This window comes from Peromyscus eremicus, chromosome 4, assembly GCF_949786415.1.
Source record: "Peromyscus eremicus chromosome 4, PerEre_H2_v1, whole genome shotgun sequence".
Classification (NCBI taxonomy): Eukaryota; Metazoa; Chordata; class Mammalia; order Rodentia; family Cricetidae; genus Peromyscus; species Peromyscus eremicus.
Genome location: NC_081419.1, coordinates 55,042,432 through 55,069,156, shown reverse-complemented (window position 1 = coordinate 55,069,156; position 26,725 = coordinate 55,042,432). Strand labels below are relative to the sequence as shown.

The 26,725-nt window shown below is 38.6% G+C and overlaps 1 protein-coding gene across 1 annotated transcript in view; it reads left to right on the top strand.

Moving 5' to 3' along the window:
- The window catches only part of Ttn (titin), a 272,282-nt gene that overhangs the window by 129,901 nt on the left and 115,656 nt on the right, over positions 1 to 26,725 (top strand). Inside the window, 23 exon segments of the mRNA XM_059260758.1 lie at positions 440 to 556; positions 1,088 to 1,165; positions 2,100 to 2,168; positions 2,311 to 2,430; positions 2,568 to 2,867; positions 3,640 to 3,720; positions 4,433 to 4,510; positions 12,127 to 12,192; positions 12,689 to 12,772; positions 13,051 to 13,134; positions 16,281 to 16,364; positions 16,668 to 16,751; positions 16,835 to 16,918; positions 17,041 to 17,127; positions 17,265 to 17,348; positions 17,475 to 17,558; positions 17,692 to 17,769; positions 18,144 to 18,227; positions 18,660 to 18,755; positions 19,038 to 19,115; positions 22,432 to 22,545; positions 23,842 to 23,910; positions 26,073 to 26,153. Of these exon segments, the coding sequence (XP_059116741.1) occupies positions 440 to 556; positions 1,088 to 1,165; positions 2,100 to 2,168; positions 2,311 to 2,430; positions 2,568 to 2,867; positions 3,640 to 3,720; positions 4,433 to 4,510; positions 12,127 to 12,192; positions 12,689 to 12,772; positions 13,051 to 13,134; positions 16,281 to 16,364; positions 16,668 to 16,751; positions 16,835 to 16,918; positions 17,041 to 17,127; positions 17,265 to 17,348; positions 17,475 to 17,558; positions 17,692 to 17,769; positions 18,144 to 18,227; positions 18,660 to 18,755; positions 19,038 to 19,115; positions 22,432 to 22,545; positions 23,842 to 23,910; positions 26,073 to 26,153 (2,184 nt within the window).

The window sequence follows — 26,725 nt, the reverse complement described above, 5'->3', positions numbered from 1 at the left end:
CCACTAACCTCTTTATTCTTCTCTCACTCACTAATTCTGTGAAATGTCAATGTTTTATCTTTTGTGTGTGAATACTATAGGGAATGTCTCACCCAAGGCCTGCAGTGGTAGTGATGAAATAAGCTTTTCCCAGAACAATCTGAGATAAACCTGCATAACTAGTACAGACAACCTGGCTTCTATTCCTAAATAATTGCTTGACTCTAAAATCTTTCCACCTCACTAAAAACAATAATTCCAACTAAATCCTCTAGGGTCCCTTCCAGTTCTGATATTAGAAAGTGCCTAACATATTTTAAAGATTCAGCAGATTTTTTTTCCAGATTAGTGAGTGTTCGTGAACATTTAGAAGACTGAATAATTTGTTAAGATGGTATAATTTCAATCTAACATTTCAAGGATTTTTTAAAAAATCATTTACAAAATAATCTGTTTCAAGTGTATGAGGAAGCAGAAGAACCCACTCCTGAAGAGATCCCAGAGGAACCTATCATAGAGGAAGAGGAAGTGGTGGAGGAAGAGGAGGAAGAGGAAGAGGTGGTGGTGTCCCCTAGAGGTACAGCCACTTCCATGAGTTGGCTCTTCCAAACCCTTGCTGCTTCAAATCCTAGAGCTGTCTAAACCTAACCGTCAGCCCCTATACTTTTCTTGTATCGTGCTAGTAGCTGAAGTGTGGTGGCCCTGTCCTTCCCTAACTTCTCAGCCTTCACTGGCAGTCTGACTATGAGTGGAGGAAATGGTTTATGATACTACACTTTAATCCTTCCTCCTAGATTACAATCCTCAGTTTGGCTTTCAGTTCAAATGCTTGAGAACAATCTATTTGTGTGGTGAAAGCATTCACTTTTGAGAATAATTCGTAAATCATCCTTGAAGGCATTGAAATCTTTGCATAGTTTCTGTCGTGTTTCTAAGAGTTTCTAAGAGTCCTGCCCTACGGGTAGTATTATCATTTGGGTTGCTAATATCTTCCTAAAGTAAATCAATGTTTTGTGTTGTTTTGTTTATATTTTGATAATTGGATGGGTTTTTTTTTTTGTTCATTGCACATGATTTATTTTCACCATGTCCATAAATACCTTTTAAGTGCCTGAAGTGGCTCAGAAGGCAGTGCCTGCAGCACCCACTCCTGTCCCCAAGAAGGCAGAGGCGCCCCCCACTAAAGGTATAGCAAACCCCGGGGAATTCTGTAACTTGCCCCAACCCAGTGATCTTCTTCCTAAAAAGCTCTTTATCTTCTTGCACTTCTTCCTTAAAGCAACTGTCGATAGCAAACTGACTAATGGCAAGTAAAAATGTCACTCATCATGTCCTTAGATTTCCTATACCAAATGGGAAGCAATGGATCCACAGGTGTATGCTGTGTCAATTATTTTAGAAGTCTCTAACTTTAAATAGCTGGAAATTTTGATGCCTTACCATAATCTCTCTATATTTAAAAACATAATAATTCATCTTTCCTACCCTCATTCTATTCCTAGAGTTCATTCCATTATATAACTAAAATTTTCATTATGCTTTATAATATTATTCACTATATATACTATTTTATACAGAAAAAGCTCGATTCTGATACTTGGACAATAACTTTAAAGAGCCCCATGTCCTTTTTTTTTAACCATAATTTAACCTGGGAATTTGAGGTTATAAAATTGTTCTTTTTCATTGCTTCTTAGTTCAGTCAATGTTCCAGATAACATCTTCAGCAATTGTGGCATACTACCACGATTACAACAGATTTCTTAGCAAATAAAATAGTGCCCAGCAGTTCCTAAGGCCTAAGTCACGGTCCAAATTATCTAGGATAATAATCAGTTTGAAAAATTCTTCATAAAATTAAAAGTAGTAAAATTAGGCCCGGTGTTGGTAACATCTGCCGTTTTAAAAATAGTAAAGTTTCTTAGTGGGCATATGCTGGCTTCTAATGATACAGATAGTGCAAGTGAGTGTTGGGGAAAGTATCCCTATTACCTACAAAATACTTGTCCAACAGCACAGATCAACTTCTTAGACACATTGATGACATAACTTGTTTCTGATGTTTGTATTCATGTGTGTTATTGAGCATTGTCTAACTAAGGCACCTAATATCTTTAAAGTGCCAAAGAAAATTCCTGAAGAAAAAGTTCCTGCTCCTGTCCAGAGAAAAGAGGCACCACCAGCCAAAGGTACACTTTTTCTTTTAAACCCAAGCTCCTTTAACCATTCTTCACTAAGCTGTCTTTTTTATGTCCATGTGTCTTATTTTTGATGTCCAATGTCCAAGCTTACTCTTGGTGGTCTTAAATATTAAAACTCTATCCTTTAAAGTGCCTGAAATACCAAAGAAAGTTCCAGAAAAGAAAGTCCCAGAAAAGAAAGTTCCAGAAAAGAAAATCCCCGAAAAGAAAGTCCCTGTGCCCAAAAAGGAAGCTGTTCCCCCTGCTAAAGGTATTTTGGGAAAATCCTTTGCTCTTCTCGTCCTTTCATGGAAGGCTTCTTTTAGTCATTTTTCATACATTTCAAATTGATGTCTGTTTCATCTTGTGATTGAAAAAACAAATCTCTTAAAGTAGATGCTCTTTCAGGGAGAGCTGTTTTTGAAGAAAAAATATCAGTTGCCTACGAGCAAGAGGAAATAGTCCAAGAAAGAATAGAGTTAGAACTCGTGGAGGCAAAGGTAGAAGAGGCTTTTGAAGAAGAGGAATTCCACGAGGTCAAGGAATACTTCGAAGAAGAGGAGTTCCACGAGGTGGAGGAATTCATCAGAGTGGAGGAACGCAGGTCCCAGGAGGAGCACAAAGTTGAAGAGGTCCACAGGGTCATTGAGTTTTTAGAGGCTGAAGAAGTGGAAGTCTATGAAAAACCCAAAATTCCACCTAAAAAAGGTATAGGGGATTCTGCAGATAATACAGTTTGTTGTCTTTCTCTTACCAACTTTGTTTCCAGAGTACCTTGCATGTTCAGTTCAGAACATTAGCCCCATGAACTGCTTTAAGCATGAGTGTAAGCTGTTTAATTCAGAAACTGATAAGGTGTAGAGATTAACCACATGGAGCAGTTTTTTCACAGACATGAGAAGTATGTGTGATACTGACATAGTTCCATGCTCCATGCACCACTATATGAATATGTGAATTCTTATCATAGCCTAGCAAACATTACATGATTATCACAGGTACCAACATAATAGGTGCCATCCATTCAGTGACATACTTAACAGTTCACTGAGGAATTTATATTCTCATCAAAGCAACCATTGCCTTGTTCACATTTGAGTTACCTATGTGCTAACTAATAATTACTTATTGAAAGCTTTTGCCATTTTATCATTATCTTCATTAAAGAAATAATGAAGTAAATGAAGCATTGGTCATGGTACCCAAATCCTAGTAAATTCTAAGGACAAGACATAGTGTCCTTATATAGTCTTCAGGACTACTCCAGACCATGCCTAAATGAATGTGTGTGTAATATGTTTGTTTTATATAGCAATGTATTGTATAAACAACAAAATCACAGCTTTTTTGAAACAGGCATAGTATAAATTCAAAAAAACATAAACTCTTTTATAAGCCTTCACTGTGCAACTTTAATATAAGTAGTGCTTCATAGTATTTTATGGGTCTGTTCTAAACAAAAACACTAATATCTTTGAAGGACCTGAGGTATCTGAAAAAGTCATCCCTCCAAAAAAACCACCCTTTAAAGTTGTTCCTCGAAAAGAGCCACCAGCTAAAGGTATTTCGTGGCGCAGCGATACTCACACAACTGTGTTCAGTTGCTCTTTGGTTGCTTTACAAGTTTGTGTTCTGCTTGGTGTTTTTCTTCTGTGTTTAGTATTAGATGAATGTCAGAATAATTAATATCTTTAAAGTGACCAAAAGCCCAAAGACAGGTCTACAAACATAGACGTCACTGTTGTTGTCCTAAAACAGCCAAACCCAAGCACCTACTGGGCATCCTTTGATGCTGGTTGTTTATATGTTCACCGACCTCCATTTCCCTATTCATTATTAATCTTATTAAGCTGTTAGTTATAAGTACATTATAAATATGTGGCAGTGCCCCTCCTTTATTCATTTTCATCAGCCTCTTTACTAATACATAATTTGAGGTTCTATCTTTAAAGTCAGGGAGTATATAAGAAAGTCATCACTTTCTTATATTGATAAGTTGCAATTATCCTGCCAACAGGAGCAAAGAGAGCAGCAGTTGCAGGTGTGTTGTCGGGTGTTCATGTCAAGTTTTGGTTGAGCTAACTTGGGGAGTCTCATGGTCTTTTGTGTTCATCCTTGTTGTCAAAAGTCAACTCTGTAAGTGCCGTCTTGTGTGTGTCTCTATGTTATGATGTGACTCTGTTCTGCTTTCATTATATATCTCTTATATTCTGCCTGCTAAGATATTTTCGAGTATGTAAAAGTAAAGGAAATTATCCCTGCTGTCTTTAAAGTACCTGAGGTGACCAAGAAAGTGGTGGTTGAAGAAAAAGTCCATGTTCCTGAAGAACCCAAGGCCCCACCAGCCAAAGGTACCTACCTGCCTCTGCTGATTCCCAGCAGCAGCAAATCCCCATGAATCACTTTCCACAAAGGAGAGCAAGACCACTCTTCCCCCAGGACCCCAAGATGGGAAAAACATTAACAGCCTAAAGGTCCTTCTTATTTTGGCCCTCTTATTATTCAATAATTAAACAACATTGGTCTCTGAGCTCTTCTTCCCTATGGAGTTGATACTGGACTCTCTGCCTCATGGTATGAGAAGTAAGTTAACAACAGAAAACACTACTGACACCCAAGAATGAGGTGTCTATAATATGAATTGTCAACAAGGCAGTTGAGAGACACAGAGCACATTGACTTAACATTTTGGACATTCCACTTAATACATTCCTCCCCTTTGCTCTTGATATTTTATACTTAATTTTGATGATCTTGAAAATAAGACAAATAAATATCTTTAAAGCACCTGAAGTACCTAAGAAAATCACTCCAGAAGAAAAAGTCCGTGAAGCTGTTCCTAAAAAGCCTGAAGTTCCACCGCCTAAAGGTACACACTGATGCTAACCCCAATGTGAAATGACTGTGGTTGTGTTTCTATTGTGTAGAATGAACAAGTGTTCCATCAAATCTTTGTGGTTTAAATTTTTATATTCTTAATATCCTACATATGTTGTTAATAGTAATTAGTATACTAATATCTTTAAAGTTCCTGAGGTGCCTAAGAAAATTATTCAAGAAGAAAAATTACCTGTTGTTCTTCCTGAAGACACAGAGATATACAGTGAGTGCATACAAGCTGTGTTCTGAATCCACTGTATCTGTCTACACAGCATTAAAATGCAAATATACTAATATCTTATCAAAGCCATGCATGCTAAAAATATTGACTAAAATTAAGTCAGCTGAATGTCCATCAGCCTGAGAGAAGTTACTTTTCTTCATCAATTTAAAAACTAAGCTGTCCTGTGCTTATAACATTATGCAACTTTAGAAAAGTCATGTGTCCTATTAAATTTCCTAACCTGTCCTGGGTACAAACATCTCTTCACCTTGAAGCAATTTGTATTTCTCACACCATGAGACAACTTACTTTAATTCTATGATAATATTATAATTGGGTTTTGCAAAATCAAAATAGTCCAATGTTATTGTTTTACTCTTCATGGTAATAAATAGGATTTGGACAGTGCTGGTCAAATGATCACAAATTTAAAAGACCACTAAAGCCCTGAGAGAATTAGCAGGGCTTTTTTTCTTTCCTAAATAACTTAAATCGTAAGAGAACCTAAATAGGGAAGTGTTTTGAGCAGATTCAGTATTCTGAATGTATACATGCTAACAGTCAACACAATCTTCCATATTGTTTTTTCAATCTGGAAAACTCCTCATTAAAACTCATCTTACAGTAGTTTGGGATTAATGTATATGATCATTTCCTCCTCCCTGTTCTATCCTTAAAACTGGTTATTGTTACCAGACAGTGCTCCTTTCTAAAGGCTGGAAAAATCATTTCTTCTTTTCATAAGCTTTTCCCCCATACATTTCATCACTCACATTTCCCTTCAAGTATTGTAGCCTCATCTTTTTTCTTTTTGGCTTCTAATCTCTACATTGTTTTCATATTTATAGTACACTGTGAAGCCATAAGTTAAATTTGATTTTAAAATATAAATAAGTTTGTAACGCCGTCCGTGGGAAGCCAGCTTCTGAGAACTGCTCCAGGGTTGTGAATAGAAGACCTCAGAGTAGCAAGGGCTTTAGGAAACTTTTTTGTCTGAGGGTCTTTAGAAATAAGTTTCTATCTATGTGTCAGGTAAATAAGGAAACACACACACTTTCTGATGGTAACTTTCTCTTTTACTTCATCTTTAAAAAAATCCTCTCTGAAAATCTCTCTTGCTCACTCTCCTGCCTAGCTACTCATGTTCTCTCCTCAGCTCCCTCTGCAACCCCCCACACACTCTAACACACACTCACTCCCTCACTGCACAGCTCTTTACACACATTCTAACACACACTCACTCCTCCTATCACAGCAGCTCCAAACATAGCTCTACACAGCCCACCTCAAATCTCTTTATATAGAGTTATATATTTCTCTACTCTGTTGCATTCCTTCACACACTGCTGCATCATTCATTCACTCTTTACTCATTGGTTCGTTCACTCACTCACTCACTCTCTCACCTTACTCTCATACTTCTTTTCTGCCCAACTTTGGACAATTATATGTTACATTTCTCTCTGCCCACTCAGCTACAACCCTCACTCAGCACACACACCTACACACACTCACACACTCACTACCCTCAACAGCCAAACTCTAGACAATTATATGTTACATTTTCAGGACAAGACCCATTCTCATAACACATAACTGTGTGATAAGTCACATGGTTTTTCTCAGGCTAAGAAGGTCCCACTGACTGGCCAGAGAGTAACATTTAGCCGCGCATGTAGCTCTTTACCAGACAGAGAATGACACTGAAATTTAGTGAGCTGAACCTTGATTGGTAGGGGTACATGCAGAAAGAGAATTACTGCAGAGGGTTATGCTTACCAAATTTGCTTCAGTTCTGACCTTGATTCAGCTATAAACACATGGAACTAGTCTTTCTGTATTTTCTGCAAGGGCAGCTAGTCTGTTTTGAATTTGTTCTGAAATATAAAATTAGCTGTCTTTGTGACTGAGAATACTGTTATTTTCCTGTGTCAATTATGAAAAATATTCTAGTATTATCAGAATTATAAAACCTAAGCAGAAATCATCTTCCTGACCATCCATAGCAGTATGTGTGCCCACAGATGTAAAAATACTACCAATGGGCTGTAGAAAGAACCCCACAGCTGTTCTTTTTAGGGAGGTAAGTGGTGGCAATGAGAAAGTCACAGACAGGAGCAACTGGTCATTGACAGTCAGTAAGTCCATGGCCTTGCCAGGTGGGGCTCCCCATCAGGTGGTTCTGTGGGTCGACCTGTTAAATACTAGTCATCACCTGCTAATACTCCCATGCCTCTGGTAAAGCCGTTGATACCAGCAGTTCTCAGCAAGTATGTACCTAGAAATGCAAAGGACCACATGATTCCAGTAGGTTGAATATAGAAAGTACATTTTCCATACTCAACTCAACATCACCCTTATTCTTAAGGTGCATATGAATTAAAAAATGACACCAGTATGACATTACTAATAGCTTTCTTAAGGTAAAATGAAAAAAATATAGTCCCTATTTGGTAAATTCCTCAATTTTGTTACCATAATCATGAAGAAATTTTGAGCATCTTTCATCCTAAAACTGGGAAGGAGGCTCATTGCTACTCAATTGATGCTTGTCACTAATTTGTGTCTATGTACCACTGTGAATTTGGGTGATGAATGTGTATAAAATGTGTCATGTATTTCTTAATACTGTCCTCCATCTGTCTTGGAACACTTGTAGTTACATACACACTAATATCTTTAAAGTTTATGAAGCATCTGAAGAAACGGTCATAGAAGAAGAACTTGTGACTCATCCTCAGAAGGCAAGACTCAAAGTGGCAAAAGGTATCTAGCACCACCAACTCGATCTTAATGGAATTTATTTGGGGGCTGTCTTAAGAAACAATCTTTTTCTTCACCATCCATAATATAAGTGTACTCATATCTTTTAAGTGCCTGCTCCACCTCAAACAGTTGTTACAGAAGAGAAAACATATGTGACCATTCGTAAAAAGAAGGAAACCCTGGCACTCAAAGGTATATTTCAATTGCTTCAAAACATAGATGATTATCTTTCGCTTTAAGATCCCAAAACTGCATGGTATATAATTCACTCTTGTTTCGTTTTTTACAATTTCTAATTGTAAACCTACTAATATCTTTAAAGAGACTGATACAACCCGAGAAGTGTTTCCAGAGCTGAAGTCACGTGAGGCTGTTCTTGAAATTCCTGAACCTCTCCCAGCTGAAGGTACAAACTCTTGTCATGAGACTCTAAACAAGAAAACTTTCCATCTTGTGCTTGTCAAATGTTCAATGTTTTATGTGTATTGTCCCAACCTCTAAAATACTAATATCTCTAAAGCATCTCTCGAAAATGCCCAAGACAAGGAACTATCTATGACTTGCCCCAAACAAGTCAAGACCCATCGGTACAGTGTACAAAGATAGACTATTAGAATAAAAATTCTGACTTAAAGTCTGTTTTATACCTAGCTATCTTTGTGAATCATGTCATTGTTTTTGCCTTTTCTTAATTATATTTTCTTGAAAACTAATATCTTTAAAGACCTTGAGATCATCAAAGATACGCTTCCAGAGAAACAAATTCCTGCAACCCAAAGAAGAAAAACTCTGCGTCCAACAGGTACAAGCCAGGAGAAAATCAAGTTTCTTATCTCAATTATAGTTGTGAATAATGTGTGTGAACATACTAATCTCTTCAAAACCACAGTGGTTGCCAAAGAAATGGATCCCCAAGGAATATGCTTAACCAACTGAGTATGTACAGTGAACCATTTAGAAGGAAACCTTAAACTCACACACATGAAAGAATTTACAGTTTATCTATAAGAACTGAAGAGAAAGCATGAAATGTCTGATGTTCAAATGTGACTCAGATATGTTCTTTAATGGAAAATGGCTATTACTTAAAAAAAATAATAATAAAAGCCAGACTAGCTAAAAACCATCAACAGCAAAGCTTTATGGCATGCATAACTCGACAGCTAGATTGAGCTGGCTTCACACATGCCCCTCTGAAGCAGGGATCAGTGACATCAGGTGACAGAGGTTCCTGGTTGGTCATGTACCACATGATAGTAATTCAACCTTCCATGGAATTCAAAGTCCAGTATATATCATCATGCATGCTATCAGTTGTCAGAAATGCTTTCATACTAAACTCATGTCCAGAACAAGCATATGAACATAAAACTGACTTCAAGTAAGACTTGAATGTCATAAAAATGGCTTTATAGACAACCATGACTTGATGTGAAGTTGATTTACCTGTAATATCATCTTAGAGCCAACATTAAGTAATTCCAGTTCATACTGGTATTCTGTCCTGAATACTTTCTTGCTCCTCCCATAGCCTGGATTTTTCAAGCATTGTATTTTTTTTTCACTTTAAGTATTTTTAGACAAATCAAAATTCAAGAAGTTAAAAAAGCTTTCAGGATGACAAACACTTCATGTTATACATGATATTCTATAATTTTAAGAGTATCCAAATAATTTGACTTTTTTTCTGTGTCTAGAATCTTTTGCTTGTCCCCTCAAAGTCCCTTTTGGGTAGGTGGTAGGAAGCTGAGAAGTAATAAACAAAAGGGACAAGACTTAGTTCCTCTCCTCAGGAGTCCACACCTCCTCAGATCCTCAAAGGACCCCTAGTAGCAACAGAAATCACTTCAGCTCACTTTGTGGGATTAATGTCACCACCAACCCTTTTAACCTCTGACTCTAATACTAATATCTTCAAAGCATCAGAAGCTATGAAAGAAATGTCTCCTGAAATGAACACCTTTGAAGATATTCCTGTAGAGCCAGAAACGCCACTCATCCAAGGTACATGTCACCACTGAACATACATGAAAGAAGAAATTGCCTTCCCTCAGCTCTTAAATCTAGTTTTTCTAATACTCTTCCTAAGTCTTATAAATATACTAATATCTTTAAGTCACTTGAAGTTCCAGTGTGTTCCATCTAGAAAGTATTTTTGACCATTTTGCCAAAACAAAAATTCTATTGCAAGCATTTGCCTGAAAAATAAACTCCTGTCTCAGTTTCCATGGGGAATTCCAGGATACCCCTACCCCATGCAGAGGCCAAAACCTGTGTGTGCTCAAGTTCCTTACCTAAGATACGATCAAATTTGCATATAACCAAAGTAATGTCAGCACTCCCTCCGGAGCATCTTCAGATCACTTATGGCCTAATAGAATGTAAATAGTATATAAGTAGTGTGAGCACTGTGTTGTTTGGGAGTTGCTGACAAAGACACCTATGTATGTACACATTCAGTGCAGATAGTTTTTCCCTCTGTGGTTGAATGCAGGCAGCAGAAGACTGGCTGTTACATACAATGACTGTATGGGAGAAATGCAAGCCTTTCTTCTTAAGAATCACACAGGTCCCTGCATACTAGTTTATTGGTGGATGAGAGGGGGTAGGGAAGAAAGAGAAGTTTCTAGAAAGTGACAAGCTACTTCACTGTGGCTACTGTTCGCATTAATCATTTTAACTCTGAAACGTGAACTACTAATATCTTTTAAGAACCTGAAGCCCCTCCTGAAGTGGATGCTGCAGAGAAAGCCCCCTCAAAAACCAGAGAAGCCCCCTCCGTTACAGGTACAAGCTGCTGAGCCCATAGGCTCAGGAGCTAGCTATCCTAGTTTAAACATACTTTCTACTTCCTGGTGACTTTCATAACACTAAATGTACAAACACTAATCTCTTGAAGTGCTGGACACTTACGAAGAAACCACCCTTGAAAAGAAAACACTTCGTATTTCTCGCAAAAAGCCTGCGCTTCCTTCAGATGAAGGTATATGTTGCTGGAAGTGTAAAAGGGCGGGAAATGTCTTCTGCTGTCTGTGTGTGATTTCTGTTTGTAGTGATTCTTTTGGCTTCTACATGTCAAAGTATTAATATCTTTAAAGTGCCTGAAGCGCCTGGAGACGTTGTGGCCAAAAAGAAAGTGCGCCCTCCCCAAGTGCCTGAAGTTGTACCTGTCAAAGGTACAAGCTTGACTGACTCTTTCCATGGGAGGGCAAGGGGGAAGACAGGAAGGCTTGAGTCTTGTGTGTTGTGTAAAGGTGGCTTCTGTATGTGTGGACTGCCTTGACTTGGTGTAAATTGACTGATGTCTTCAAAGAACCCAAATTTCCTAAGGAAGTGCCCCCCCAAAAGAAAGTCGCCAATGCAAAGCCAAAGCTACCACCCATTACAAGTACTTGTTAACCCTGATGAGGTTCAGGAGGAAAAAAGAAAGTTCATCTGGCTTAAATAATGTTCTGTGTGTCTACTGGTCTTCGTACTTTCTACCTGTAAAACATACTAATCTCTTTGAAGTGCCTGGGGCTCCTAAAGAGGTTGTCTCTGAAAGGAAAGTCCTTGTGGAACCACCCAAAGAGCCTGAAGCCCCTCCTGTCACAGGTATTCACCACTGACCTGAGGCTTCCTAAGATCTGTCTTCTGCTCTTGAAAATATTCCGTTCTGTTGGTCTTCATAACTCTTAGACATAATCTCACTAATCTCTTTGAAGTGCCCGAGGTGCCCAAAGAGGTCATCCATGAAAAGACAGTGTCCCTGGTGCCTCCTAAAAAGCCAGCAGCTCCACCTGTCACAGGTACTTGTCACTGGCCTGAGGTTTCACAACATCAAACTCCTTTTGTTCTTCATCCTACTTGTCAGAAATCCTAATGTAGTTGCACTAATCTCTTTTAAGTGCCAGAGGCACCCGAAGAGGTCCTCCCTGAAGAGAAAGTATCCCCGGTGCCCCCTAAAAGGCCAGAAGCCCCACCTACAAAAGGTATTTCTCACTAACCTTAGGGTTCATGAGACCTAACTCTTGTACTCTTGAGAATATTCGGCCTCCTGCTCTCCTAAGTCTAAGCGAACTTTCACTAATCTCTTTGAAGTACCTGAGGCTCCCAAAGAAGTTGTTCCTGAAAAGAAAGTGTCTGTGGTGCCCCCGAAAAAGCCAGAAGCCCCGCCTGCCAAAGGTACTTGTCACTAACCTTAGGGTTCATGAGACCTAACTCTTGCACTCTTGAGAATATTCGGCCTCCTGCTCTCCAAAGTCTAAGTGAACTTTCACTAATCTCTTTGAAGTACCTGAGGCTCCCAAAGAAGTTGTTCCTGAAAAGAAAGTGTCTGTGGTGCCCCCCAAAAAGCCAGAAGCCCCGCCTGCCAAAGGTACTTGTCACTAACCTTAGGGTTCATGAGACCTAACTCTTGCACTCTTGAGAATATTCGGCCTCCTGCTCTCCAAAGTCTAAGCGAACTTTCACTAATCTCTTTGAAGTACCTGAGGCTCCCAAAGAAGTTGTTCCTGAAAAGAAAGTGTCTGTGGTGCCTCCGAAAAAGCCAGAAGCCCCGCCTGCCAAAGGTACTTGTCACTGACCTCAGGGTTCCTAAGACAAAGCTCTTCTACTCTTGGAAAGATTTTTGTCATGGTGCCGTCATATGTCTTAAATGTATTCACTAATCTCTTTTAAGTGCCAGAGGCACCCAAGGAAGTTGTTCCCGAGAAGAAAGTGACAATTGCCCCTCCTAAAAAGCCTGAAGTCCCACCTGTGAAAGGTATTTGCTCTTGACCTTAAGCATCATAGCATCCAAGTCTTCCTCTCTTGAAAAATCCATCCTAGTGGCCATCACTGGTCCTAAGGACAATTTCACTCTCTCTCTCTCAAGTGCCAGAGGCACCCAAGGAAGTTGTTCCTGAGAAGAAAGTGCCAGTCACCCCTCCTAAAAAGCCTGAAGTCCCACCTGCTGAAGGTAGTCACCCCCATGTCACTGAGCTTGGTAGTGTCCGTTTGTGTTTCCTCTGTCTAACCATGAAAATACTAATATCTTTGAAGTGCCTGAGGTGCCCAAGGCGGCTGTTCCCCAAAAGAAGATACCTGAAGCCATTCCCCCTAAACCGGAAAGTCCTCCCCCTGAAGGTACAGTCAGAACTACACTAAGAGGGCGATAAATATCGATTCTAACCAAAGTATTACACATTTGTGTATAAAGTGCATATATAAAATACTATATAAATGTGTTAGTGCATTAAGGTCATATAAATAAAAAATGTCAGTAACTATCTAATATGTCTTACATGATTATATACTATAGACATCAATTGATTTAGCCTTTTCTAAACACAAATTACAAATTATCTTTGAAGTGCCTGAAGTGCCAAAGGAAGTCACCCCTGAAAAGAAAGTTCCAGTGGCTCCTCCGAAGAAACCAGAAGTTCCACCTGCCAAAGGTACGTGTCCTTACATGTTGTTGAACACCTGTGTTGGGCTGGGGAAAGTGTGTTCAAGGGTCTGGCCACCAGTTTCATTAACTGTATCAACCTGAATAAACATACCACTGGTGTGCCCTTTATAGTTCTAACTAAAAGCTACTAATATCTTCAAAGTTTCTGAAGCAGTTGTACCTGAAAAGAAGTTGTCTGTACCCAATAAACCTCAGGTCCCACTTGCAAAAGGTATTTTACTCCCCCACCCCAAGAAAAAAAATACCTTGTAACCCTCAATATTCTTATAAAATGTACCTTCACAGTTCATAATTTCTGAAACTACTAATGTCTTTTAAGTGCCTGATGCCCCTCAAGAAGTTATCCCAGAAAAAAAAAAAATTCCCAAGGCATTGCCCAAAAGGGCAGATGTCATACCTGTCCCAGGTACATGCCACCTGAACTAGCATCAGAGAGGTCTCTCTCCCATTCTTGAGAACAAATGTAGATTGTTGTCTTCACTAACCTATGTGGTAAAACTACTAATATCTTTTAAGTGCCTGAAGTTCAACAAATCGTCCCTGAAAAGAAAAGACCAGGGACATCTCCTAAAAAGACAGAAGCCACACCTATCTCAGGTACATGTCACCCAGACCTTCTCAGAAGACCTCTCTCCCATTCTTGAAAGTAAATGTAATGCGTTATTGTTCATTAACTAAATATAAAACTACTAAAATCTTTTAAGTGCCAGAAGTTCAAGAAATTGTTCCTGAAAAGAAAAGACCAGCAGCACCTCCTAAAAAACCAGAAGTCACACCTGTCCCAGGTACTTACCACCCAGACCTTCTTAGAAGAGATCTCTTCTCTTCTTCTGTACTTCAAAACAAATGTAGACAATTGTCTTCACTAATCTAAGTGGTAAAATTACTAATATCTTTTAAGTGCCTGAAGTCCAAGAAATTGTTCCTGAAAAGAAAAGACCAGCAGCACCTCCTAAAAAACCAGAAGTTACACCTGTCCCAGGTATATGCCACCCAGAGCTTCTTCAGAAAAAAATCTCTCTTCCATTCTTGAAAACAAATATAGCGCATTGTTCTTTATTAACCTAAGTGTAAAACTACTAATATCTTTTAAGTGCCTGAAGTCCAAGAAATTGTCCCTGAAAAGAAAAGACCAGCAGCACCTCCTAAGAAGCCAGAAGTCACACCTGTCCCAGGTACTTGCCACCAGACCTTCTTAGAAGAGATCTCTCTTCCATTCTTGAAAACAAATGTAGACCATTGTCTTCACTAACCCAAGTTAGTAACCTAAGTGGTAAAACTACTAATATCTTTTAAGTGCCAGAAATTCAAGAAATTGTCCCTGAAAAGAAAAGACCAATGGCACCTCCTAAGATGCCAGAAGTCACACCTGTCCCAGGTACATGTCACCAGACCTTCTTAGAAGAGATGTCTCTTCTGTGCTTGAAAATAAATATAGCCCATTGTTCTTTATTAACCTATTGGTAAAATTACTAATATCTTTTAAGTGCCTGAAGTCCAAGAAATTGTTCCTGAAAAGAAAAGACCAGCAGCACCTCCTAAAAAGCCAGAAGTCACACCTGTCCCAGGTACTTGTCACCCAGACCTTCTTCAGAAGAAATCTCTCTTCCATTCTTGAAAACAAATGTAGCACATTGTTCTTTATTAACCTAAGTGTAAAACTACTAATATCTTTTAAGTGCCTGAAGTCCAAGAAATTGTCCCTGAAAAGACAAGACCAGCAGCACCTCCTAAAACACCAGAAGCCACACCTGTCCCAGGTACATGTCGCCCAGACCTTCAGAAGAAGAAATAACGGCCTCACTCTTGGAAAGCTTTAGTTCATTGCCCATTCCTAACTTCAATCCATAATTCCTACTGTCTTTCAAGTGCCTGTAGTTCATCAAGCAGTTGTCCCAGAAAAGAAAGCTCCCACAGCCCCACCCCAAAAATTTGAAGCCCCACCTATCACAGGTATTTTTTAAGTCCTTGTCTTACTCTTCAGAATGAATGCCTTCTGTTCTTGAAAACATTTCTAGTCCATTTACCTCATTGCCCTACATAAAAGAAAAACTGCTAATCTCTTTTAAAAGCCAGAAATTGTCCCCCAAAAGTAAACAATGACACCTCCTAGGAAGCCACAAGTCCCACCTGTTACAAGTACTTGTCAGTGACCCAAGGTTTCAGAAGCTATAATTATATTGCTCTTGAAAAGTAAGTGTCATCTTTGGTCGCCATAAGACCTAAGTATAATCTCATTGGTCCCTTTGAAGTGCCCGAGGTGCCCAAAGAGGTCATCCCTGAAAAGACAGTGTCCCTGGTGCCTCCTAAAATGCCAGCAGCTCCACCTGTCACAGGTACTTGTCACTGGCCTGAGGTTTTACAACTCAAACTCCTTTTGTTCTTCATCCTACTTGTCAGAAATCCTAATGTAGTTGCACTAATCTCTTTTAAGTGCCAGAGGCACCCGAAGAGGTCCTCCCTGAAGAGAAAGTATCCCCGGTGCCCCCTAAAAGGCCAGAAGCCCCACCTACAAAAGGTATTTCTCACTAACCTTAGGGTTCATGAGACCTAACTCTTGTACTCTTGAGAATATTTGACCTCCTACTCTCCTAAGTCCTAAGCGAACTTTCACTAATCTCTTTGAAGTACCTGAGGCTCCCAAAGAAGTTGTTCCTGCAAAGAAAGTGTCTGTGGTGCCCCCGAAAAAGCCAGAAGCCCCGCCTGCCAAAGGTACTTGTCACTAACCTTAGGGTTCATGAGACCTAACTCTTGCACTCTTGAGAATATTCGGCCTCCTGCTCTCCTAAGTCTAAGTGAACTTTCACTAATCTCTTTGAAGTACCTGAGGCTCCCAAAGAAGTTGTTCCTGAAAAGAAAGTGTCTGTGGTGCCCCCGAAAAAGCCAGAAGCCCCGCCTGCCAAAGGTACTTGTCACTGACCTCAGGGTTCCTAAGACAAAGCTCTTCTACTCTTGGAAAGATTTTTGTCATGGTGCCGTCATATGTCTTAAATGTATTCACTAATCTCTTTTAAGTGCCAGAGGCACCCAAGGAAGTTGTTCCCGAGAAGAAAGTGACAATTGCCCCTCCTAAAAAGCCTGAAGTCCCACCTGTGAAAGGTATTTGCTCTTGACCTTAAGCATCATAGCATCCAAGTCTTCCTCTCTTGAAAAATCCATCCTAGTGGCCATCACTGGTCCTAAGGACAATTTCACTCTCTCTTTCAAGTGCCAGAGGCACCCAAGGAAGTTGTTCCTGAGAAGAAAGTGCCAGTCACCCCTCCTAAAAAGCCTGAAGTCCCACCTGCTAAAGGTAGTCACCCCCATGTCACTGAGCTTGGTAGTGTCCGTTTGTGTTTCCTCTGTCTAACCATGAAAATACTAATATCTTTGAAGTGCCTGAGGTGCCCAAGGCGGCTGTCCCCCAAAAGAAGATACCTGAAGCCATTCCCCCTAAACCGGAAAGTCCTCCCCCTGAAGGTAATAATGAAACCAAACTATCTTTAAAAAGATTAAGTGTCTCTGACGTGAAAATCGTTTTTGTTGACTGTGTCATACATCCCAGTCAAGTCTATCACTAAAAGGGGCCACTGTCTTTAAAGTGTATGAGGAACCTGCGGAGGAGATTGCCCCAGAAGAACCCCCAGAGGAGGCTGTGGAAGAGCCAGTGCCAGCCCCACCTCCAAAAGGTACTTGGCCAGTCAGCGGCCCTGCCTTTCTCTGCCTTGACCCTCTGGTCCTCCGGTTCTCACAGTGCGGGCTGCTTGGGCTATCTTTCTTCAATTTGTCTTTGCTGCTTCTAAAGTATAAACTCTCCTATCTTTAGTGACAGTGCCACCCAAGAAGCCTGTCCCCGAGAAGAAAGTGGCCCCTGCTATTGCCAAGAAACCTGAACCACCACCAGCGAAAGGTATTTTCGCTGCTGTTAACTTCCTGCAGACTGATGTCTGACTCTGAAATGTCTCGTCCCACTACTGTTCTTAATGGTTCCACAACATTGAAACTACAAGTTAAAACCTACTAATATCTTTTAAAGTGCCTGAGGTGACCAAGGAAGCTGTCCCTGAAAAGAAAATGCCTCCTGTGGTACCCAAAAAGCCAGAAGCCCCACCTGCTAAAGGTACATGTGGAGGTGGATTATTGGATGGAGGCGGGAATGGTCTCCAGTTCTTAAACAGTGTTTTGTTCTATGTGAATGTGATGAGTGGCCAGTGCTGATTGTTCATGATGTTAAAATACTAATATCTTTAAAGTGCCAGAAGTTCCAAAAGAAGTTGTCCCAGAAAAGAAAGTGGCTGTTCCCAAAAAGCCAGAAGCCCCACCAACCAAAGGTACATGTCAGTAATCAGACCCTTCAGCAAGGTACTCTGTCTTGGTCCCCTCTGTCACTCAGTGTCAAAGTCTTTGTCAGTTTCCTGGTATTCACACCCGTAAAAGTGTTTCTGGGAATTTAGAGTTTACAGAACTTTTTAAAACATCACCACTTTAAACAAAATTAAAAAGTTTTACAGTCATCATTTTGTAATTCTTAATGTCCCTCTTTTCGCTCCACACTAGATGAAGATCCAAAGGACAGGTACTGACCTTGCCAATTTTGTTCTTGGGTCTATCTGTCTCTGGGTTAGCTGAGAAAAATGTGAAGTTGAAATGACATGCCATGTACTTCTCGACTACTCAAAAGTAAAACTAACTAATATCTTTAAAGTGCCAGAGGTGCCAAAGAAACCTGTCGTTGAAGAGAAACCAGCCGTTCCTGTTCCCGAGAAAGTGGAGTCTCCACCCCCAGAAGGTACATACTGGGCCATTAGTGAGTTGCCGTTTATAACTATTTATAAGGCATTATTTGTCTCCTTTTCTTGACTCCCTCACTTTCTCTCCTTCGGTCATTTACTGTTCTTGCTTTTCATTATCTAAGTTAACATTGACCTCAAATTGCCAGTCAGCAATGGCTACCCAGGTTATAGATCACAGTCACTGTGATCATCTTCTGCAAAGCTCTCTAATGTGCATAAGAAATAAGATGAGAACATTAATGAGTGTGAATGAACTTAAAAAACAAGAGCTTTTCCAAGCATTCAGATACACACCAATGTCAGGGATAGATTTCATATTAATAAAAATCAAAGCAAGGGGTGAAATCAAGATTACTGTGGTTTGGGTGTTTGGGCACTTTGGAATTGTGTTCCACATACTGAAATACAATTGACTAATACCTTTAAAGTGTATGAAGAACCTGAAGAAATTGCTGCTGAGGAGGAGGAGCCAGTCCCTGTTGTGGAAGAGGAGGAATATGAAGCGCCACCTCCACCTGCAGCAGGTATCAGTCAGGGTCTGCTGCATAGACAGAAAGTGTGGTCATGTGACTCTTACATGTCTTACATACCATTAGGCAATATCTGTCTTCTATCTTCTTGTGTGAAATTTGCCACTGCTGGCCAAACAAAAACAAAGACAAGAAAAAAAAACACACATTATTTTCACTCATGAAACTTACAGAATTTTATAAAACACTTACCAAAAATGTATGTTTTTAAATGTATTTATCACTTGATTTGTGCTTGCAAATACCTGTTCCTAAAAGAAATTCCTATTCTTCAAGTGCCTGAAGAGCCTAAGAAGGTTGTCCCAGAGAAGAAATTTCCTGTCATCAAAAAAGCAGAACCTCCACCTCCTAAAGGTACTTACGTTAAAACAAATGTTTACATAATTTCTATGCCGTCTAAAAATCACAGTTTCTTTGTTGTGTGTTATGCTGCACTGCGTCTGTTAACTGTCGTCTATATGTTACGATGTTGTACAGACTTGTAGAGTTAACGTGAATATCTTATACTTCTATATTAAATGCTACTAATATCTTTAAAGTACCTGAGGTGCCAAAGAAAGTTGTGCCAGTAAAGAAGGTTCCCGTTGCTAAGAAGCCAGAACCACCAGCAGCTGAAGGTACTCACATCATCTCTGACATCATTTTTTAAAGCTTATTCTAAAAGTGGAATCCAATAAGTGTCCTCCTACTTATGGCAACCGGGGACAAAATTGCCCTTATTTGTTTCCATTAATTCTAACACCACTCCATTAATTGTAGATATTGTTATTCTTGAAATGTTCTCAAATTATCTTTCTAAAACAAAACTAATATCTTCAAAGTCCCTGAGGTGCCGAAGAAACTTGTTCCGGTCAAGAAAGAACCTGTGCCTGTCACCAAAAAGCCAGAAGCCCTGCCAGAAAAAGGTAGCTGCCTGGAGGAAGCATGCCTTGCCAACCACATAGCATCTGACCATAATTCTTAAATCAAAAAGCCTGAGCTATGCAAAACCACATTTCTTAGAGAAAGGGGAAGATGGTGGCGGCAGAAAGAGAAAACAAGACAGAGAAACTGATCCCTGTGTTGATACAGTCCATGGTTATGGGGGGAGGGTGGAAAAAGCATTAAACAGCTCCATTCACCATATTTGGTTGAATATTACTATCAAGAAGATATGGTTTTAGAACATATAAAATATGCTCCCATCTTCAAGCAACTTAAATATGATGGGAGAATAGAAAGATCCAACAACTCCATAGGCCAGAACATTTCCAAACAGAGTACAGTGAGTAACAGACACAGAGACCAACGAAGAGCCAGGTAAAGACATCATAGAGCACTATAAGGAAGAAATGGTTTTAATTCTGATAGATTTTTTTTACATATGGAAATTAGGAAATGGGGTATATTGAGGCAAAAGGGTCTAAAAGTTCAAGGACTCTCAGATAAACTGTAGTTTGGGTGAGGATTTGTAGAACATTTTGGAAGATAACATATGTAGAGAGGGGTATTTTACAGGAATAAGATTTGCCTTCACTCTGTAGGCATCTGCAGCAGGAGGCTTCTCAGGTTTTGAAGAATATAAATGATTGGGCTATAGAAAGATAACTGCCCATAGCGCCAAAAGAACAGGATCCTTATAGGAGTTGAGGTTAAGTGGCCAAGAGAATAATTCATTGGATTCTGGCCTGTTACTAGAAAGAAATGGTGAACATATTATTTATTTTTCAGGCATAGAAGTTAGCAATTTGCATTAGGAACTTAAGGTCAAGGTTAGAGATGTTGATTTTGAGGTCATTTGCATTAAAAAAAAAGACTTGCATTTGCAGGACTGGTTCCCCAAACACAATAGAGCAATTATTTTCTCATGTGTCATTATATGAAGATGTAAATAAACGAGGAAGGCTGAGAATACACTCTCATATAACTAGAATGCCCCAAAGGCTGCAACGACTCAGAAACCATTTTCTCCATTACGTCTTCTAAGATGGAGGTTCCCGTTCTCTATACTGTGTTCTTTGCCAGCCTTTGGAAGACTCTTTCTCATCTTCTAAGTTCTTAATGATAAACACAATTAATGTCTTTAAAGTGCCTGAAGCACCCAAGAAAATTACCCCAGAAAAGGAAGTGTCTGTTCCTGTGCCCGAAGAGCCAGAGGCACCACCTGCCCCAGGTACACACTGCTCTTTAAATCTTGAGAAGATGACAGCAGCTTTATCACTTTGCCTTAGTTATTGGTGGATCTTACAGATTTATCTGTTGTCTGTCTCGTGTGTCTTGAGATAGCTGAGTCATGTATTGTAAGATGTAACTTAGCAGCTGCAGTGTTCTGTTCCGAATACAGCCTAATATGCTATACTGTTTTTAAGTTGAAGAACCCCCTGAGGAGACAATCTATGAAGAGAAAGCAACCATTACCATTGGTAGAAAAGAGACGCCCCCTGTTGAAGGTATACACATACATAAATGTCTGTCCCTCATCCCCTGGAAATTTAATGAGGCAAAGGTATTTGTAGGGTGACATTCCTGCTTAAATTATATACAGGGACATCTCTGCACACTTTCGACTACTTTTTTCTTCAAGCAATTATGCTTCTTTTGAATTAGAATCTTCCATTTGCTTAGTCTCAGTGATAGTTAACCATTCTGAAAAGTATCGTTTACTCATGCTCATGCCAATTACATCAGTTAATTATATTGGATCCTCAAGGAATTGCCAGTAGTGAGTTTCATGTCAGCTCATCTATCATCAACATAGTAATAGACAGTTCAAGTGTAAGAAAATTAACAACTGGAGGCTGGGATGTAGCTCAGTGGTAAGAATGATTCTCTACCATAAGTAAAACCTTACACTTGGCCGTGCATGGTGGCACCAATGCTGGTCTTTAATGCCAGATTTCACAAGGCAGAGATAGGTGAATCTCTGTAAGTTTGAGGTCAATCTGGTTTACATAGTAAGACCTGGTTTTAAAAAAATACTAAGAGAAAGAAAGAAAAAAAGGGAGAGGACAGGAGAGGAGAGGACAGGAGAGGAGAGGAGAGGGCTCAATGCCCAACACCACAAACAGAAAAAAGAAATGGGAATCTCCCTCTTTTCCAGCAACCACCTTGCGTGGGTGGTATGTTTATGTTTTGTGACTCTTTGCATCTATGTGAAATCTTTGTGTGTCTGCATGAACACCTTCATGTTACAATCTTACACCCTTTGTTGACATTCTTTAAAGAACGTGAAATTGAAAAGTTTATCCAACCTGAAGAGCCTGAACCTGAACCAAAGCCAGAAGAAACCCTAGTGCAAGGTATCTAGTTAGCTGTACTTAAATCTTCATCGTCATACTCTTCATCTTGACCTGTATATGGTCTGTGTCATTCTGTCTGTACAGTAGGTCTTTCCATCTCTGTGAAAAAAAAAATCTTTAAGTGTGCATCTATTCTTATGTTGTCCTATATTTGTGCTCTGTGTAATGTAAAGGTGGCTCATCTGGATGCCTGTTTCGTTGTTTAATGTTTTTATTACATATGTTATCACCTGTGTGTATAGTGTTGATATTTTATGTTTTAAGTTAGGACACTGATAGCACATGTCAAAATACATGATTTTCTTCATACATAAATTTCTACCACATTTTCTGAATACACACATTCTAATTCATATTTTCATGCACTAACACTTTTGCAATACTCTTTCAAGAACCTGAGCCTGAAAAGAAGGTTATCGAGAAACCAAAACTCAAGCCAAGACCCCCAGCACCTGCTCCTTCTCCACCTAAGGAAGATGTGAAGGAGAAAATATTCCAACTTAAAGGTACAAATTGCTGCTTCCAATGACTTGTTAACCTGCTTCAAACTTCTGTTCAGCCAATGAAAATGTTGCTTTCAAGAAATGCATTGCTGCTGGGAGTGCATATGTTCAGATATGGCCATGCTGTGGGAATTGCATGGTATGTTTCTACTACCCCAGGGGTTGTCCTGGGTTATGTTGTAATGCTATGCCTGCTGCCCCAAATGTGAGACAATTCAGTGAGCAGCATCCTTGACATCTGAATGCAGCAGCTACCCAACTAACTTTCCATGTGGAATGGCAAGGAAGGTCTTTTTATTTGAAAGGCTGATTGCTGTGCCTATCTTGGTCATAAGCATTGGAATGTCTTAAAGTCTTTGAAAGATAGTTTAACATTGCAGTGATTAAATTTGGGTAGAAGTCAAAACTTTGTTCTTAAATAACAGCATGTTCTTTTAAATATAAGTAGCATGTTTGTGGTATTCAACAGCTGGTGTCCATATACCATGAAAAAAGTATATGATCAACTCAACATGCTGCTTTCCAACTTTTTTTTTTTTTTTAGCCCAGTAGAAACCCAGTTGTGGTCTCCATGGTTCTCACTGTAGCTGGGAATTGTTATTCTTAATACATTTGGTATCTAGCACCTCTTTATCAAACATCTTTCATTCTTTATTTTATTTTTCTTTGAAGTGACGCAGTATTATTTAATATCTTGAATCTCATAAGTACATTTTCTGATCATGTATGTGTTACATGATAAACACACGTGCTATGGTTTTATTTTTATTTTCATATTTTTTTAAAAAGCTATCTTTTTATGCAATGTTATGTTTCCTAATCTGAAATGTTCAGGTATAATTTTATACAAGGAATTTTCTTATATATATTTATATATGCACAGAGCCAGAATCTTCAAGAGTTACTTTTGGTGACTCTTGCCCTGCTCACACCTTCTTGGGTTTTAGGTGACAGGTAGAGAGGCAGGCTCCTCTGATTGTGACCCATCTGTTGACTAATAGTTTGTGGGGACACATATTTGAGTACAGTTCCTTTGGTGCAAAATGTCCTCCTGAAGAACAGAAATTCTCTTCTTTCTCGGCTGGTCGTTCTATACAACACAACCATGGAGCAAAACTGCACTTTGTTCTGGCTTCCAGGCTTCTTTCTGAACGTTCTTTGGTGGCTATTCTTGGCTGTTACTAATGCTTTCTGGTTCTAAGAGAAGCTTGCCTTTGATTCTTGCAGTTAAAAAAAAAATCATTTGCTTTAGATTAAGTACACAAATAATAAAAATATATTCTTCAAAATTCTTTAAAGCTGTTTCAAAGAAGAAAGTTCCCGAAAAACCCGAGGTTGTGGAAAAAGTGGAGCCTGCACCTCTAAAAGGTATCTCCCAGACTAGCCAAGCCACACGCAAGGCCACCTCTCCGTCTGACTCCATGCTCTCTCTGTGTTGCCAGAGTGTTCTTCCAACCTCCCTCTTTTTCTTAATGATCAGAGAAGTAGGATAGTTTCATTCATTTCTTGTACTTTTGTGGCTTTCATGGTCCTGGCTCATGAGTGTTGGGTGCTTCCAATGTCTCCCATCAATTTCATACATCATGTGGATGCATATTGTTTATCTGTGTCTTACATTTCCATATGTCTACTTGCATTTTTTAAGCTAAATAATACCAAACTCTATTAGTTAGATGAAATTGATATCAGGAGACATCTTAGGTCAAAATGCTGAACAGTAGTAATAAGCTTTTGGGGGTTCGCCTGGACATCAGCATTTTAATCTGTGTGAAAAGTGCCACAAGTCATATCATCATATCCTCCTGGCATACTGTTGGACAATCCCTAGGGATTTCCATTGCCCCTGACTTACCCTGCTCTTTCTTCTCACTGAGACATTCTCCCAGGTCCACAGAGTTTCAGGGAAGTACCATTATTACCAAAGATTATTTTCCAAAGTAATTTCCCTTTGAATAGTATTTGCCCTATCTATTTAACCCATAAATAAAAATAAGAAAATCATACAAATCTAGAAAATATCAATTAAAAATAAACAATGTTTATAATAAGTTTATGAGTATCAGAGTTCTGGTAACCAACACATCCTGGCCCAGAAATCAAATCTGTTTTTGGTGATGCTGGAATTTTAGAACAATTACCCATATGAGCATACATTTCCTGATTCATAAAATGGAGCTTCTAAATAATTTTGGTTAATTAAATTATTATATTTATAAATTATTAAAGAATAAATTAGTATGTAATAACATATGATTTCTTTAAAAACAATAGCCACAATAAGGAATGAGTCTCACTCATAAATATTTTAAAAATAAACTAAAAATATAGAAAAACAAATGCATTAATATACTTTCATTATGTGTATTACATAAATAAAGAAATGTATGTTTTTGCAATTTCAGCTTACACTACTATGTAGGTTCAATCAATGAAAATAAGTTTTGCATTAAAAATACTGATAATTCACAAATAGTAATTGAGATCAGTATAATTTATCATAGTTATTAAAAATTTTAATGTTCAGCTAAAAATCTTACTTCAAACATTTGGAACTATCAAACATGATTATTTTAAATGAAGTATACATTTGACTCTTATGTTTCAAATTTTGAAGTAAGATTTAAGCAAAATGATCTTTATCACATTAAAAGAAAATCAGTGAACTGCTTAAGAGCACCAAACAGGAAATTTTGTAGAAGTATCTAAGAAACCCAGATTGATTTTGATTGAACAAGACTGCACACCAAAAGGAATGACTTCAAAGCGGATCACTGATCACCAGGTTCTGTTTTGGTACAGTCTTTGTATTTAAATCCATGCAGTGTAACAGCGATGGAGTCTACTCTACACCACGGCATCGTCCCTATGTGTGGTGTTCACTATAGAAGCAAGAAGACATTTATAATTCCTTACTCATTTGTATTTGCATTCAAAAAGATTGTCTTATTCATGAATAATTTAGCCTCTAATACTAGCTTTGAAATCAGATCATCTTATAATTTTAGTTTTATTTTAAAGGAGACCTTTTAGAAATATGCTTTTGTTCAGAGAGTGAAATACAATCTTTCTTCAGTGTCAAGGTTCACAGCACATTCTTTGGTTTTCTTTTCCCATCAATGGAAAAGATGAAGCAATGGCAGTCAGCCCTGGCTGCATCCTGTGGTGTATATGTTGGTCAGAGGAACACTAAGGTGGACGTGGACAATTAAAACTATAGATCAAAGTAAAGATGCTGTGGAGAATCCTTGCATTTTGATGAAAGATTCATAAAGCCATTATAGACCAACAAAGTCTATACTCACTAAAATAGATTTTCAGTCAGTGTGATTGAACTTTCATGAAATTGTGTAGATGTTTGCAGAGCAAAGAACTTCAAGTCTATCATTTGCTTTTAAAATCTGTAAATTTATATGCAAAAGAAATTATTCCTTGACATATTCTAGTTAACTGGTTTGAATAGAGTCATTTTTCTCATTGAAATTCCATTTTTATATGAATTCACACCAAATTTGAAATCATATCCTTTTAAGTGCCTACAGCCGAAAAGAAAGTTCGCAAATTACTTCCTGAACCTAAGCCCCAGCCAAAGGAGGAGGTGGTCCTGAAAAGCGGTATAGTACTTCTCTCCTGGGATGTCAGTTTTCAACAGCTTAAAAAATGGACTCACCTGAAAGCTCACAAAATACTTCTGCCCCTTGATTTTATTCTAGTTAGAGTCTCTATCAAAATTTGAATGTAGTTCCATTAAAAATTAAAGGTTATCATTTCTGAGTCTTTGTAAAGAGAAGGTAGATATTTTGTGAGCATTCATAGTATTTTAACATTGATATTGTTAACAGGTACAACTAAACTGATAATACTCTAACAATGACAGTGAGTGTCATTTTTCATAACCAAATTGTGAAATAAAATATACTCAACTTTTAAGATACTGTATACATAACTACTTAAGCCTAAATGTATTCAATTTCAGTATGATACAAGATCACCACAACCAATAACACTTTTTATAAAACTAAACATTTCTTTCCTATTAAGTGTGAAAGACATAGATGCAAGAGACTCATGAAAGATAGAATTCTAACCTTGTCTTTGTATGGAATTTTTGATCTCTAAGCTACATGACTTTAGATTTCTGCACTTAAACTAATTTTTATTTAAATAGTAGTCAATGAATTATGTT